Source organism: Microtus ochrogaster, chromosome 21 (assembly GCF_000317375.1).
Source record: "Microtus ochrogaster isolate Prairie Vole_2 chromosome 21, MicOch1.0, whole genome shotgun sequence".
NCBI lineage: Eukaryota > Metazoa > Chordata > Mammalia > Rodentia > Cricetidae > Microtus > Microtus ochrogaster.
Genome location: NC_022022.1, coordinates 11,582,657 through 11,599,659, shown reverse-complemented (window position 1 = coordinate 11,599,659; position 17,003 = coordinate 11,582,657). Strand labels below are relative to the sequence as shown.

Below are 17,003 nucleotides of genomic sequence, written 5' to 3'. Positions count from 1 at the left end.
GCCGGGGGCGGCCGGCTTGCACCGGGAGCCTCTCTGGGCAGGCCCCGCGCGGCCCCGGGAGCCGCGTCCCGCTGCCTGGTCGCTAGCGGCGGGACGCGACCGTGTGCCCGGGAAACTCCCCCTGCCTCCTGCCACCTCCCTCCCGAGCTTGCTGTTGTCCTCAGGTGACAGGGGCCCGTCTGGCGGCTCCCCACCCTCCGGTTCCCCGCCCCTACCCCTGGCTGCGGTGGCAGGTCCCTATGAGAAGCTTGTGCGTGTGCATGTCACCCCCCTGCCTGTCGCTCTAATTCCGGCGTATTTGTGCTTTGGGGGACCGGGAAGCCGTGTCTAGAGAACATTGTGGTGGTCGGGTTGGTGTGGAAGCTTTTCTGTTCTCTTCGCTCACGTTCTGTAATCGTTGAGTTTGTAGTTTGTGATGGTGGGTGGTGAGGCTCTGTGGGGACCAGCCACTCAGATGTTTTTTTTTTCCCCCAAGACAAAGCTAGAGGTTTTTTCAAAAGAAACTTTTTCAGCCTGTCGTTACTTTCAAAGCCAAAACCAACAAAAACCCCAAATGGTTAAAGGAAAAGGTGGAAACAACCAAAATGACTTGGGTAGGGCCGGCGCTATAAACAGCTCTGTGGGGAAGAGCCCCCTTTGTGCTTGGCAGCCGAGACCTGAAACTTGGTCTCCAGGAGCGTCGGTCTAACCTCCAGTTTGTTGTGGTGACGAACCATGAGCAATGGCCTGTGTGTTTATGCTGGGCGCGCTTTCTTTCCTGTTTGGGGATGGGTACTGGGAATGGAAGGGGGGTGGGGTGGATAACCCCAAGCTCCAGTAAGTAAATCTTTACGTAACCACTGACTCGGTCGTGGATACTCATCTTAAGATGCTCATTCTTGTCTAGTTAGTGACACTGAGAAGTCTCAGTAGTGTGGTGCGGCCACATTCTAGTTTCAAGAGTAGATTCTCCTGCCGGAGACCGCCCTTTTTATCTTGTTTCTTAGTAACTCTGAAAACAGCAGTATGGCTTCCTGCTCTAGATGAAATGGGGTTAATTTAAGTGGCTGATGTCCTCAGCAGAACCTACAATTTTGCTCTTGTTTGTATAAAGCTATTTTTGATTCGTGGTCTGTAAGATTTTTTGTTGTTTTTAAGATTAGAGAGAATGCAAACCTTTATCAGCTTTTCTTTTTCCATTTAAAAATCTAAAGCTTTCTGTAAAACAAAAACTTAACTGATTTTACCTAATCATTGTTATTCAGCTGGTTATTTTGGGTATTTGCATGCAATTTCCTTAGGCATCGGTTGTTACCATATGATGAAGGCTTTAAGATAGCTTCTCAGCTTGAAGGGTATTTTGTTGAAGTGTTTGAGATAGAAGCTGGAGGCTTCCACACTGGTAAAGCATCTGACAGAAATGGTGACTGCGATCTTGTCTGTGTGCCAGCTCTGGTTTGTGATAGTCTCATGGCCAGTTGATCTCTGGACATTGTATTATATTTTACAGATTTTAGACCAAGCTTATTGGTAATGAGATTTAAAATCAAACCAGATCTTCCTCCTGAACAAAAAAAATAAGTCAAAGTTCACATTTCTCTGGAAAACAGAATTCTTTCCCCCTTTGTTTTTGTTTTTATAAGCCCAGATCCACCGATCCACCAGTGGTTTGTTGGTAGAAATCAGTGAGCCAGACCTGCCTGCGAACTTCTTAGACTTGGAACTTGTGCAGCTTGTTGGTTATGTATTTTAACTGGGCCTTTCGTAATTTGAATAATTTTGTAAGCCTGAGCAGTCTGATCTGTCAGCTGCCCTTTTCTGGACTGTGTGACAACCGTCTATGTTTGGTTAGGCCTTTCCCTACTAGTTCCTCTCCAGTTTCTTCCCTTGTAATTCATGTTGTTTTCCACACTGGTTATTAAGATTATTTTCTTCTTTTTGTTTGTTACTAATGCTTTGTTGACCAGGCTGACCTCACACTCCTGACCTGAAAGGATGGTTCTGAGTTAGCATCGCTGAAACTTCATGGTGCCTGGTGTGGGTCTATTTTTGCCTTTGATTTTGCCTTTTGTCCTTTTTTAATTGTAGAAATTCAGCTAGTATATTATAATGTATTCCTGTCGTACATACTTTGTCACATTTATTTATTCAGTGTGCGCAGGAGAGGACACATTGCAGGAATTGGTTTTCTGTCATGTTTTCAGGCTTAGCAGCAAGTGCCTCTACCCACTGAGCCATTTTGCAGGCCCTCTAGTGCCTTTTATAGTTTCCTTTTCATTTTAGGGTGCATATTACTTCAGCAGTCTCCCGAGGTTATTGAATAAGACGATCTATTTCTAAAGTCACCTGGTACCATGTTTTCCTTGCTGCTTAATGAAAAGGAACTGGGAGACCTGAATTCTTTGCCAGCATTTTGCTCATTAGCTTTGTGTAAAACTTATTTGGCCTTCTTGAATTTCTTTTTTTCCATATTAGAATTAGAGGATGTTAGAAAGATTCTTTTTAAAGTCTGTTAGCTATAAAAGTCCAGTACTTTTTATTTTTCTCTTTCTTTCTACTTCTCCAGTCAAATATATTTCCTTCCTCTACCCAGTTCCTCATTTTTCCATAGCCCTTGGATCCTGGCAAAAGGCACCCCATTCTTCTTGAAACAGCCTCATCTCCTCCCATCTGCCAAGCCATTGTTACCTTACTTAAGCCCTCCTTCCTTTTCATCTTTGCTGGCTGATCTGAACTGGGCCCTCACTTGGTGGTGTTTGTGTTTTATAGTGATCTCTACTTTGTTCTTATGTTGGGAACTCTTTGTGCTGTTGTTTTCTTTATCAAACTTTATAAATCTTGTTGATTATCTCTGATAAATATAAAATAATTCACATTTCTAACACAAAGGACCTATTTTTTTTTTGTTCTGTTGCAATAGATTTGTTATGCAGAACCAGTCTAAGCAGATATTGAAACTGGGGGAAACATCCTACCTAGGAGGAAAGCATCCTTTTCTTTTTTTTGTTTTTGTTTTTTAAGACAGGGTTTCTCTGTAGCTTTGGTGCCTGTCCTGGAGCTAGCTCCTGTAGACCAGGCTGACCACGAACTCACAGAGATCTGCCTGCCTCTGCCTCCCAGGTACTGGGATTAAAGGCGTGCACCACCACCGCCCAGCAAGGAAAGCCTCCTTTAGCTTGCTAGTTTATCAAAACTTGTCAGGGCATTTTTTTAAATGGCTGAAGGTACACAGAGTTGTAGATGATCTCCTGGCAGCTAACATCACCTTTCCCACACCCTGTTTTGCAATGCCAGTTGAGAAACTGGTTTGTCATACACAGTCCCATATGAAGGAGGAAGTATGCCAAGGGGTGGCAAACTTTGATTCAAATGTTGTTCATTAGGGTTTCAAGCTTACTTTTTTACTTCAGTGTTACTATGCTTAGAACAGTAATATATTATTACTGTAATAAGACTGTAATTTCTGTCACATCATGTATTTCTCTAATTCAGTCATAATTATTTCTGAGATTCCCCTACATTTATGTATGGAACAATAGTGTCATGTCTTTATAGTCAGTCATGCTAGGAAATACTTGGCTCATACTGTATGCCAGCCATTATAATGGGTGCTAGTGATAACAGAAAAGAGAGAGGAAACTGTGATGTCTCACTACCCTGATGTTAAGGATCATCCTTACAGAATGTAAACTTGAGAAAAGAAGCTGGCTTTTATTTTTTAAATTATGTACATGTGCGCGCACGCGCGCGCGCACGCGCACACACACACACACACACACACACACACACACACACACCATACACACATGTCGGGGCAGTTCTCTACTGTAGTTCTGGGGATTAAGCTCAGGTACCAAATGCTTGTATCTGCTCAGTTATGTTGCTGAACCACTACTAGTCGGCTTTAAAATATTTTGTTTCTTAGGTTTATTAATTTTATGTATATCAGTATTTTGCTTGAATGTGTATGTGTACCACTTGTGTGCGTAGTGCCTGAGATCAGAAGAGAGTGTCAGCTCCACTGCACTGGAGTTGCATGTTTGAGCCACCATGTGAGAGCTGAGAACTGAACCCTGGGTCACCTGCCAGAGCAACAAGCGAGCCAATCATGCAGCCACCTGTCTAACCCTCCCCCTCATCTCCGGAGTCAACTTTTAAATAAATAAGTCTAAATAGTGATACTTAAACTCCAGAGTGGTCTCTAAGTTATGTGAACTGTCCCTACTTTGCTCTTTGGGTCCTACATTTGCTTTCTCTAGTCTTCCCTGTCGTGTGGGTCTCAGTTCAATTGCCAGCATCATACAAGGCTTTAATACCAATACCATGCAAGGCTTTTCCTGATGCCATCTCTATTATATTGTGTTTTCTTCATAGCTTACCACTATTTGCATCTCTCTCTCTCTCTCTCTCTCTCTCTCTCTCTCTCTCTCTCTCTCTCTCTTTGTACATTAATTGCATTTCTCTTTCTCTCTTTGTGAGTGTGTAGAGAGAGAAGGGGTGGTATGGGAGAAAGAACAAACTATCCCCAGCTGGATATAAAAGCTCTAAGAGATAAAAGACCATACCTATCTTTAATACCACTGTGTCTGTTGTGTCTAGAACAGTTTCTGGCAGGCAAGCATCAGGTCCTCAATACATGTTTGTTAAGGGATTAAATTAAGCAAGTGTAACTGTAAAGAAAGCAGTGTGTGCTTTGGGAGTATTTATCAGGAGCCTGACCTACTATAAAGTAGCCCTAGGGAAGACTTCCGAGTATTTTTATCTGATTAAATAATTTAGTAGAAGGAAAAATGTTTCTGTTTTATGTAACAGCCTAAAGTCAATGTTCTGTGTCAAAGTGGTGTTCCAGGTTAGTAGTCTGCTCCCCGCTCTGTGGACACTTCAAACCCATGCTTCCGTCTTACTCTGCCATCACTTGGATGTTGTCTCAGGGTAGAAGCTTGGGGCTCTGCAAACCTTATCCACTCATTGTTCTCTGCTGGCGAGGAAGACTGTTCAACATAGTCTAGTCTTGTGCCTAATAAAGGAGAAAGTAGATTTTTTTTTAAATAAAAACAAGCTCTAACACACTGAAGTGAGATTTAAATGGGGCCTAGGACACATAGACATTAGAGAAAGAAAAGGCTAAGAAGGGAAATGAAGTTGAGTTGAGAAAAGCACATTGTATATGAAGGAACTTGGACTGGAGAAGTCAGGGCCCAAGTGTCCTGGGAAAGGAGTGGGTAAACCAAGTCTGTAAAAGTAACCCTAGGCCAGACTCTGTAAGGTCAGTTGATAAACACTGGGGCTTTGGGCTCTTCCTGAAGGTTTAGATGGGGCGGGGGGATGTATATTGTTTTTCCAGATGTACATTTCTAAAGCAAGCTTCAGCTAGGAGGTGAAGAGTGAATTGGGAAAGATGAGCGCGGGCAGGGTGCTTACAAGTACAATTTGGGGGAGACCAGGCAGGCTGTTTAAGTACATAGTTCAGAATTTAAGTTTTAAGTAGCTAGTGCAGGAGGACTGGGGAAAACTTGAGTGGAGTAGAAAGATTAGGTTTCTGGCGAAAGAATTTTCTCATTTTTATTTTACGTTTATATGTGTATGCGAACACATCCATGTATGCCAGTGTGGAGACCAGGTTGGTGTTACGTGTCCCCGTTTACTGGTAGCCATTTTATTTTTGAGACAGGGTCATCTCTCACTGAACCTGGAGCTTGAAAATTGAGCAAAGAGCTCCAAGGATCCACCAGTTTCTGCTCTCTAGCAGCGGCGTGTACCCAGCACCTAACTTTTATGTGGGTGCTAGGGATCTGAACTCAGGTCCTCATGAGTATACACTATTCCCCGAGCCACCTCCCTAGTGCTTGTTTTACTTTTACCAAACATGTACTCTTGGGCCGGGAAGACAGTCAGCGGTGAAGGTGCGTGTTGTTCATGCCTGGCCACCTGGGCGGAAGGAGAGAACGGATTCCACAGAGTTGTTTTCTTTTTTTTCTTTCTTTCTTTCTTTTTTTTTTTTTTTTTTTTTTTCGAGGCAGGGTTTCTCTGTAGCTTTGGAGCCTGTCCTGGAACTCCCTTGGTAGATCAGGCTGTCCTCGAACTCACAGGGATCCGCCTGTCTCTGCCTCCCAAGTGCTGGGATTACAGGCGTGCGCCACCACCGCCCGGCTCACAGAGTTGTTTTCTGATCTCACATCACATCATGCCACACACACTCACCAATAACAGAAATAATAAATAAAGCATGTTCTTTTACTTATCTAATCTATTGATAAGAATGTATGTCAGAATGTATATTGGAGAATATATGTTCTGCATCCAGGACAGATACATGGGAGAACTCAATATAAAGTATTTATTGGTTTTAGTTATTTAGGTAATCAGTTGTTAGATTGTGTCAGAGAAGAAAGATGACACTGAAAACCCGAATTTGTTATAGGTACATTGGGGGGAACATGGAAGTGTGTACGCCTCTAATCCCAGCACTTGGGAAGCAGAGGCAGGGGGATCTCAGAGGCTAGTTTGGTCTACAGAGCAAGTCTCAGGACAGCAAGGGCTACACAGTGAGACAAAAACTTTGAAGATGATTATCTCGCCTGTGGTCCCAACCATTCCATGCAGTGTTGTGTTTTAATTGCTGCAGGGTCACCTGCCTGTGGTGAAAGCAGTGTGCAGTACATGCCAGGGAGTAAGATGCTCTTACAGAGCGCGCTTGAAAGCCTTTCACTCCAGCAGGGCATCGTTTGTGAGCAGTAGATACAAGTACTAAACAGCCTTTGCCTCTTAGTTCTACTTTGGGATTATTGCGGGGAGCAAATTTGTTGTGTCACGTTAGTTAACTCTTTGGAAAGTGAATTTTGAAATAAAAAACTTTGTTCATTGCTGGAGCCAAGAGGTGAAATGTTTCAGGAAGTCAGAAATATTTGATTTATCGGAAGCTATCTTCATTTATACTGAAAAGATTTTTAATTTCTTTAACAGAGCATTATAATAGCCGGGCGGTGGTGGCGCACGCCTTTAATCCCAGCACTTGGGAGGCAGAGGCAGGCAGATCTCTGTGAGTTCGAGACCAGCCTGGTCTACAGAGCTAGTTCCAGGACAGGCTCCAAAGCCACAGAGAAACCCTGTCTCGAAAAAACCAAAACAAAAAACAAAAAAAAAAAAAAACCCCAAAAAAAACCCAGAGCATTATATACAGTAAAATACAGTCATTAATTCTGGCCCATATTTTTGTTTGACACGTCTTGCGTAGGAAAATAATTGATCCCCATTTGCATAGGCAGATTTGTAGGACAGTATCTGTGTCTAGAAATGGCCTTTTTAAGCCTTATTTCAGAGTGGATTTATAAATAACAGTGTTAGTTTTTCTAGGCCATTTTGGTTCTGTGTTTTCTTCTCACCTTGTTACTGAGGTCTGAGTGAGTGTCAGCCACATGAAGAATCCTGGTGCTAAAATATGTATGTGTGAGAAAGACTAGTGAAATCCTGCTTGTTTTTTTCCCTTGCATGGACTAGGTTTGTTTTTCTCAGTATGTTATATTCAAAATGTCCTAGGACATGTTTTCTTTCCTCTCTTTTTTGAGGGGTGGGGTCGAGTAATGTTGAGTGAAAATTTGAAGTCATTAGTATTTGTTATTTTGTTATAGGTCAAAAGTTGGCAATAACATCACTCTGGCAAATGTAGTGTTTTTAAAGAGTATCTGGTAATGAAGGCTACAAAAAAACAGCGGCCAAGAGTGGTGGTGCTGTGCCTTAAAAGAGAAAGGGTGAAGGAAGGAGGGGTTCAAGGTCATCTTCAACTAAATAGTTAAGTTTGAGGCTAGCCTGGACTCAGTAAGAAACTGTCTTAAAACTCAGGCAATAAACAAATGGGTATTTTATGAGTTCTCATATTACTTTATGACCTTGTCTTTTGATTTTGGGTTTTCTGAGGTAGGGTCAGAAAGCCTAGGCTAGTCTCACACTTAGCTAAGGCTAGCCTTGAGCTTCCCACCCCCTGCTCCTACCATCTCAAGTACTAATATGACAAGTGTGCCACCACTGGCCCACGACCCCTTGTCCTTTACAGTGGCTTCAAACTGTACATTTTATAAAAGAACTTTTTTTTACTACTTTTAACTACATAAATATTGTGTTCCATGTTTTGGATCTATTGTTAAATTTATATTTCAATAGGGAAAGCAAATTTGGAACATTTATTTCTTTTTAAGTTTGGCTCAATTTTATGATGGCAAGTAATACTTTGTATTATTTTAATAGGCAAAATTTGTAAAGGAACTCCAAATTCAGTTTTGTTTTCTTTTAGAATTTTTTTAAAGATTTATCATTTTTATGTGCATTGGTGTTTTGCCTGCATGTATGTCGGTGAAGGTGCCAGATCCTCTGGAGTGAGTTAGAGACAGTTGTAAGACCCTATGTGGGTGCTGGGAATTGAACCCAGGTCCTCTTGAAGGGCAGCCAGTGCTCTTAACCACTGAGCCATCTCTCCAGCCCCAAGACTTTTATTAACTTGGTTTTACATTGGTGATGTAGGTAGGCCATCACCTACATGTATATTCATGACCTCCTAAGTTGAAGTGTACTGGCCTTAGCTTTTAATTTGTACTTTTTTTCTCCTTGAGGTTCATATAAATTATGGAAACTTGCTTAAAATAAAGCCAAACCACATTTTAGAAATTGAAGGTTGAAGATACATTTCTTCTTTGCAGCTGACTACAGTGCAGATAGTTTTAAGTTGTAATCAGGCACAAAGAAGTGCATGTATTTCTTCCCTCCCTCTTTCATTTAAATCAGTGCCGGGGATTAAATCCACACAATCTGACTTCCACTCCAGCCCCTACACAATGCTTTTTCATGTTCTGTAACATCCGTTGTCATGTTTCCTTCCTTTCTAATCATATGTTTATTTTCTTGTGACTTGTAAAATTGTACTATGGGGGTTGGAGTGGAGACTTCACCCATATCTTAAGAACCATGCAAACAAAAGAGAAGGACATGTAAAGAAAACAAAACCAAAGCCAAAACATTTGAAAGTACTACAGTTTATGTATTAGTGTTAGTGAGTTGTAGATAATGAACTTGGTAGGGGTCAAGTCTTTCTTCCAGCAAATGTTGTGTTTGTATTGCATTAACAGATTCTGGAAGGGGCTGGGTGATAGAAGTGAGGAAGAAAACAGATGGTACCTGTCCTCATGGAATTTATACTGTGGGCATGGATGTGACAGTAAATAATTTAAAATTATAGGAGAAAAACAGCAACTTCATAATGGAAGGGACAAAGGGATGTGTGTGTGTGGGTGTGCACGTGTGTGCATGCTGAGGGAGATAAGGGGTTTGTATTAGAAGCTGATGTTGAGAGCCTTACAGGAACTGCTGAGCATATGCCTGTAGTCTCAGCCCTTAGGAGGCAGAGGCAGAGGCAGGGGGAGATGGATCAAAGTAGGGAAGCGGAAGCTGATCAGCAAGAACATTTTGAGAATTTTTTGGTGAGGCTTTTGAGTCTGTGGACATGTGAGTATGTTTGCAGAAACAGGGTGTGTGTGTGTGTGTGTGTGTGTAGGCTACAGGCTAATGTCATATCTTTCTCAATTGCTCTCCATCCTTTTTTTTTTTTGAAACAGGGTCTCTCACTGAACTTGGAGCTTACTAATTCAGCCAAACTGGATGGCCACCAAGCCTTAGGAATCCTGTCTCCATCTCCCCAATGTTGGGATTATAGGTGCATACTGCTGTGCCTGGCTTGTATGTGGGTGCAAGGGATCTTAACTCAGGTCCTCATGCTTGCATGACAAACACCTACTGGTCGAGCCATCTTGCTAGCCTCTTGGTGAAGATTTTTCTCCACCCCATGTACTGAGGGTTGTATCAGTGCTTTGCACATGTCAAGCAACTTGTGGCTATAACATCCTTAACATCCTACCATCGAGCTAGCTCCTTAGCCACTGCCACCCCCCTCCCCCACTTTCTCGGTTATTGTTCCTGATGTTGTTTTTTGACTTTATTTTGAAGGAGGGTCACTCACTAAATTACCTAGCCTGGACTAAAACTCAGCTGGCCTTCAATCTGTGGATTCTCCCATCTCTCAACAAGATCTGTTTTGAAGGTTTTTAACTTTATGCCCAAAGAATGGAAAACTTCTGGGGGGGAGTAGGAGGAGAGATGGTTAAGGAAAGAGAACAGTTATCCATCTGGCTTGTTGTTTAAAAGTAAAGATGTAAAAGTTCAAGGTCCACCTCAGCTAAGTAGCAAGCTCGAGAGTAGATTGGATACTAAAGGTCCTGTCTCAACCAAAACAACAAACAACCCCAACAGCAAATAAAAGCAGTTCTTTGAAATTGAGTGTGTTTGAGGCAGTTCTTTGGAGGCTGTTTTCACTGTGAACTAGAATGCCGACTTGAACTGCAGTTAGGTACAGATCAGACAGGTAGTAGTTTGTAAAGACAGGGAGAGGCGTGCATGCATGTAATGAGTGTGCCAGGAGCCACTACTTTCCCTGCGTTAATATCCATTTCTCAGAAAAGCTCCGGACATGGCTGTGCTGTTACCATTATAGAGATGAGGAAGCTGAGGCTCATTGCTCCCTGATTCTTGGCTTGAGTCGATGGCTGTTTGGTGCCATACCATAACTGGGATAGGAAATTGAGAGTGGAGTGAGGCCTGTCAAGTTGGATTTTGGACATGTTGAACTTGAGGTGTCTTATAGTCAAGTGGGCATTTGGATCAAATGTATAGATTTGGTGGGAGGGGTAGAAGAGGAGGAGGAGAGAGAGGGGTCTCCATTTGAAATAGAAATGTTAGGTGTTTTTTTTTTTTTTTTTTTTAAGATGACATATTGGGTTATAAAGAGGGAAAGTATAGAACTAGGAAAGGAGTTTGCTGTAGAGCTCCAAGGCCTCTGAAGGGAAGGCCCAGCTGGTGAGAAGAGAGCAGATGAAGATGACATGGCATGTGTTCTGTGCTAAGAGTTTGGACTTTATTCTTAAAAAATAGCTTTGGGGCCGGGCGGTGGTGGCGCACGCCTTTAATCCCAGCACTTGGGACGCAGAGGCAGGCGGATCTCTGTGAGTTCGAGACCAGCCTAGTGTACAGAGCTAGTTCCAGGACAGGCTCCAAAACCACAGAGAAACCCTGTCTTGAAAAACCAAAAAAAAAAAAAAAAAATAGCTTTGGGGGGTTTACTGTTTCGGCTTACTGAACTTTAGATGTCTGCGGGAAATTCAGGACAGCCTGACTTTTATTTCCTCTCCCCTTTTCTTTACATTTCTCTCTCCTTTCTCCTTCTCCCTTTGTCTCTCTCCCTTGTCTGACTCCATCTCCCTGTGTAGTCCAGCATGATTTCATGTACATGATGTGCATGTATGTGTCTGGTGTGTATGTCATCTTCAGACCGTGGAGGTCAGAGGACAACTTGTGGGAGTCACCTGTCTCCTTCCTCCGTGAGCATCTTGGAAGAAAGCTCACATTGCCGGTACTTGCCTTTGCCCACTGAGCTGTCTTACCTCCTGACCCTGTCTAAGGATAGCTTTCTGTACAAAGTCCTCTCGCCTTGTCGACCTGGGTGACTTCTGGTTGGTGGCGGTCTGTCTCTCCAGGGCTAGAGAGCAGAATCCTATTTTATGTGTGGCTTGTGCAGAGGAGTGGACCTGTGTCTGTGAATGTCGGTTAGGACTGAATTAGCCTTTGGGAGGCGGGAAACAGCGCGGTTTCAGTCTTTATCAGCTACAATATGCTGGTGGTGAGCTTTGCATCGCGAGCCCTGTGGTCTCATTCTTGCTTTCTTTCCACGTAGGTATGGCATCACAGCTGCAGGTGTTTTCCCCCCCATCAGTGTCGTCGAGTGCCTTCTGCAGTGCGAAGAAACTGAAAATAGAGCCCTCTGGCTGGGATGTTTCAGGACAGAGCAGCAACGACAAATATTATACCCACAGCAAAACCCTCCCAGCCACACAAGGGCAAGCCAGCTCCTCTCACCAGGTAGCAAATTTCAATATTCCTGCTTACGACCAGGGCCTCCTCCTCCCAGCTCCTGCAGTGGAGCATATTGTGGTAACAGCTGCTGATAGCTCAGGCAGTGCCGCCACGGCAACCTTCCAAAGCAGCCAGACCCTGACGCACAGGAGCAACGTTTCTTTGCTTGAGCCATATCAAAAATGTGGATTGAAAAGAAAAAGTGAGGAAGTCGACAGCAACGGTAGTGTGCAGATCATAGAAGAACATCCCCCTCTCATGCTGCAAAACAGAACTGTGGTGGGTGCTGCTGCCACGACCACCACTGTGACCACCAAGAGTAGTAGTTCTAGTGGAGAAGGGGATTACCAGCTGGTCCAGCATGAGATCCTTTGCTCTATGACCAACAGCTATGAAGTCTTGGAGTTCCTAGGCCGGGGGACATTTGGACAGGTGGCAAAGTGCTGGAAGCGGAGCACCAAGGAAATTGTGGCGATTAAGATCTTGAAGAACCACCCGTCCTATGCCAGACAAGGGCAGATTGAAGTGAGCATCCTTTCCCGCCTAAGCAGTGAAAATGCTGATGAGTATAATTTTGTCCGTTCTTACGAGTGTTTCCAGCACAAGAATCACACCTGCCTTGTGTTTGAGATGTTGGAGCAGAACTTGTATGATTTTCTAAAGCAGAACAAGTTCAGCCCGCTGCCACTCAAGTACATCAGGCCAATCTTGCAGCAGGTGGCCACAGCCTTGATGAAGCTGAAGAGTCTGGGTCTCATTCATGCTGACCTCAAACCTGAAAACATAATGCTGGTTGATCCAGTTCGCCAGCCCTACCGAGTGAAGGTCATTGACTTTGGTTCTGCTAGTCACGTTTCCAAAGCTGTGTGTTCAACCTACCTGCAGTCACGCTACTACAGGCAAGTGCAAAATCCTGAAGAACTGTCCTCGTGTTTAACATGCATAGCATAGAAATCTAACTATACTACCCAGGAGTCTACTTATTTCTAGATTCCAAGATGGGAGCAGGGTTTGTTTTAGCTCCTTACATGTATATGTGGCATTCCTATAAGTAACATGCTTTTCTTGCTGACATCCTCTTTAGTACTAGCAAAATGAGCTCAAATTTCATTCTGAAGGTTGTTGCTAGCTGAATTGTGCTAGTTTCTGGCTCATTCCTGACTGCCATTACACCTGACTTTTCCCACTTGAAGATGATCCATCTGGGCAGATGCTGCAGGGGTTTCTTTAGCTCATACCTTGGCATGTAAATGTCTTGGGAACACCTTTAGATGTAACCTAGCAGCAGTTTATTCTTATTAGATGATTGCTGTGATCTTCTGTTTGAACATCTCTACAGTATTTTGAACTTATTTAGTTATCCTAAGATAGCCTGACCTAAGTATGTTAGTGATTTATCTTTCTAGAGTAGTACTTCTAATACAAGGCTCTTTTATTATTTTAAATTCTTGTAACAGTACTTATGTTGGTATACACAATTTTGTGTGTTTTATAACCAAGGCTTTAAAAATGTGCTCTTACTTCTTAGATCTTTATTTTACTTAGTTATTGATCTTAAGAATCTGATACTTAATTTAATAACATAAATAGCATATTGATTGTACAACCATCCAGTTAAGAAATGAAGCATGGTTTAGGTTATGTAGCTCAAACACAGGATTTGCCTAGCCTGCATGAGGCTGAGTTTAATGCCTCCCCACACCAGAAATAGGTAACTATAAAGTACATATTTATGTGTATTCTCTTAGGAGTATGTGTGTGTGTGTATGTGTGTCTTTTTTTCCGGGGGTGTGTGGGGGGGGGGGGGGAGACAAGGTCTTACTATATAGCCTTGTTTGGCCTGGCTAGAACTTGCTGTGTAGATCAGGCTGGAATTGAACTCACAGCGATCTGCCTATTAGGATTAATAGATTTGTTATCTGTTTTCTTTGAATTTTGTTTATTTTATGTGTATGGGTGTTGTTAGTTAGTATGTATGTCTGTGTACCAAGAGTGTGCCTGGTCCCCACAGAAGCTAGATCCAGTTCTCTGCAATGAAGCTACAGATGGGTGTGATCTGTAGGAACTGGGAATTGAACCCAGGTCTTCTAGAAGAACAGTCAGTACTCTTAACCACAGAGTCATCTCTCCAGCTCCATCTCTATATCTTAATGATTTATGGTTTTGAGGTTAATCTGTTCTGCAGCACCCAGCAAGGATGTCATTCCTTCTTCCACTGAGAAATGTCTCATTGTATGTATATGCCACATTTTGTTTATCCATTTGTTGATAGGCATTTGGGTTGTTATCACCTTTCAGCTCTTGTGAATGATGCTGCTTTGAACACTGCTGTACATGTATCTAAATTCATATTTTTAGGCTTTTCAGTTGGGTAGACTTGCTAGATCTTAGGGAGCTGTGAGTAGCTTTGAGAAGCTATTAACTTGCATGGAGGCTGTGCTATATTCGTCCCAGCAGCGAAGGAAAGTTCCAGTTGCTTCATGTTTCCTCCAACACTTGTTATTTTCTATATATTTTTAAAATAGCTATCTTTATAGGTATAAAGTGGTATCTCAGGTAGTTTTGATTTATGTTTTCCTAATCAGTGATACATTTTTCATGTCCTTATTTTATACCTTATGCTTTTTTTGGAGAGATACTTAATTCATGTCCTCCGCCCAGATTTTCAGTTGGTTTTGTTATGTTTTAGAAATTAAAAAATATATATTCTAGGCATTAAGAGATATGATTTGCACATATCTTGTATCCTTTTATAGCTTTTGAATCTCTTGCTAGTGTCTGATACACAAATCTTCTGACCTTGTTTATTCTTCAGGTGTCATGCATTACAAACCCATCATTGTGGAGTTTATCTCCTGTTTTCTTCTACAAATCTTAGACTTTTAACTCCTACATTTATCTATTTAAATTCGAGTTAATTAATTAATTAATTTTATTTTTTTATTTTTTTGGTTTTTCGAGACAGGGTTTCTTTGTGGCTTTGGAGCCTGTCCTGGAACTAGCTCTTGTAGACCAGGCTGGTCTCGAACTCACAGAGATCCGCCTGCCTCTGCCTCCCAAGTGCTGGGATTAAAGGCGTGCGCCACCACCGCCCGGCTGAGTTAATTTATTTTTGTGACAGGTTTTTGCTATATAACTCTGGTTGACCTGGCGCTCACTTGGTAGCTCAAGCTGGCTTTGAACTCAGCAGTCTCCTTCCTGGCTCAGCCTCCTGAATACTTGGATTGCAGGCATGGACTACCACCCCTTGTTCATTTTATTGTTTTGTTTTGTTTTTGCTTTTGTTTTTTGAGACAGGGTTTCTCTGTAGCTTTGGAGCCTGTTCTGGAACTAGCTTTTGTAGACCAGGCTGAACTCAAACTCACAGATGTCCGCCTGCCTCTGCCTCCCGAGTGCTGGGATTAAAGGCGTGTGCCACCACCGCCCAGCTCCCTTGTTCAATTTTTATTGTTTAAAGTAATACTTAGGGGCTGGAGAGGTGGCCCAGCCGTTAAGAGCACAGCCTGCACTTCCAAAGGTCCCGAGTTCAATTCCCAGCAACCACTTGGTGGCTCACAACCATCTGTAATGAGATCTGGTGCCCTCTTCTGGCCTGCAGGCATACATGCAGACAGGATACTGAGAATACTGTACACATAATAAATAAAAAAAAAATTCTTTAAAAAAAATAAAGTAATGCCTAATTTAATTCTTTTGCATGTGACTATTTCACACATTGTCCTTTGCTCTAAAGACTGTCCATTCCCCCAGTGAATGGTCTTGGCATCTTTGTCAAGTTAATTCGACCATATATTTAAGTGTTTATTTCTGTATCCTATACTGTTAATTTCTGTATGGCTATCTAAGCAGTGGTTCTCAACCTGTGGGGCACGACCGCTTGGATGGTCGAATGAGCCTTTCACTGGGGTCATATATCAGATATCCTGCATTTCAGAAATTTATATTATATCAGTAGCAAAATTACAATTGTGAAATAGCAGTGAAAATAATTTTATGGTTGGGGGTCACCACAACATGAGAAACCATATTAAAGGGTCACAACATTAGGGAGATTGAGAATCACTGGTCTATAGGATAGATTTTTCTATTTTTTCCTTCCAGTCATAGGATTTAATAAAAAGAACATTGACATCGCAAATTTTTTTGGGTAGTGCAGTACTGACAGCTTAATGATAGTCTTTTAATCTATCCTCACTTTTAAAAATCTTTATGGTTTTATAAAACTATGACATGTTTTGCTTGAAATGAGGCAAAGGAGCTCGCAGGGCTATGGTTCCCAGTGTCATCCTGCTCCTGCAACCCAGGCTGGTGTTGAAATTTTTCACTTCAGTTTACTTATTTATGACTTGGGAGATTTAGGCTCCAACTGCATTTGCTTCTGATACTCCCCTTTGAGCACCCTCCCCCATACAGTACAAAAGCACCGCATGTTTACAGGTGTGCTGGGGAGCTTCCTGCCCCATTTCCATTCTCTGAGGGCAGGCGGTGAGAGCCCAGCAGCTCAGGCAGGAGCTTCTCCGCTCTGAGCTGGTTCTTGGTGTGCAGGTGTTCATTAACCGTTTGTGCGCCCTCTCAGAGATAGCCAGGCGGTTTTAAAACAAAACGGCAGAACAAAAGGGGATGTAGGATATTTTATAAAATCATTTTTGATAGGATCTTTACATAGAGACTAAAAGTGATTGATTTTTAGTATTAGGCTACTAAATCTGTATACTTTTTCCTTTTGGTTTTGATCTTATAAAAAGTTAAGGTTTTCTAAGTTTTAAAGTATTCTACAAAGCTACTTATGAATTTGGTTGTTGGCTTTAAGAATAATTTCAAGGGGAAGTAAGCGTACTTCTTAAGTGTCTTCTGTTCCCACTCCATCACTGCGAGCAGCTCAGCATCCAGGGCTTGTGGCTCGGCCTAGGATTCCCCTGCATGCTGTATTGTCTCATAGTAATTGATAACAGCATGAGCAGGTAGAAGAGCTGTGCAGGCAGCCCTCCCTCATCCCTGGTTTTGTCCTCAGTGGGCCTTGAGCATCCTCATATCTTTTTGTTACCCCCCCCCTTTTTTTTTTTTTTTTTTTTTTT

The 17,003-nt window shown here is 42.5% G+C and overlaps 1 protein-coding gene across 4 annotated transcripts in view; it reads left to right on the top strand.

Annotated features, from left to right (window-relative positions):
- The window catches only part of Hipk1 (homeodomain interacting protein kinase 1), an 84,675-nt gene that overhangs the window by 30,292 nt on the left and 37,380 nt on the right, over positions 1 to 17,003 (top strand). For all 4 annotated transcript variants that reach the window (XM_013349889.2, XM_026784017.1, XM_005357143.2 and 1 more), the window contains one exon: positions 11,750 to 12,827. In XM_013349889.2, the coding sequence (XP_013205343.1) occupies positions 11,750 to 12,827 (1,078 nt within the window). The remainder of the gene's footprint in view (positions 1 to 11,749; positions 12,828 to 17,003) is intronic.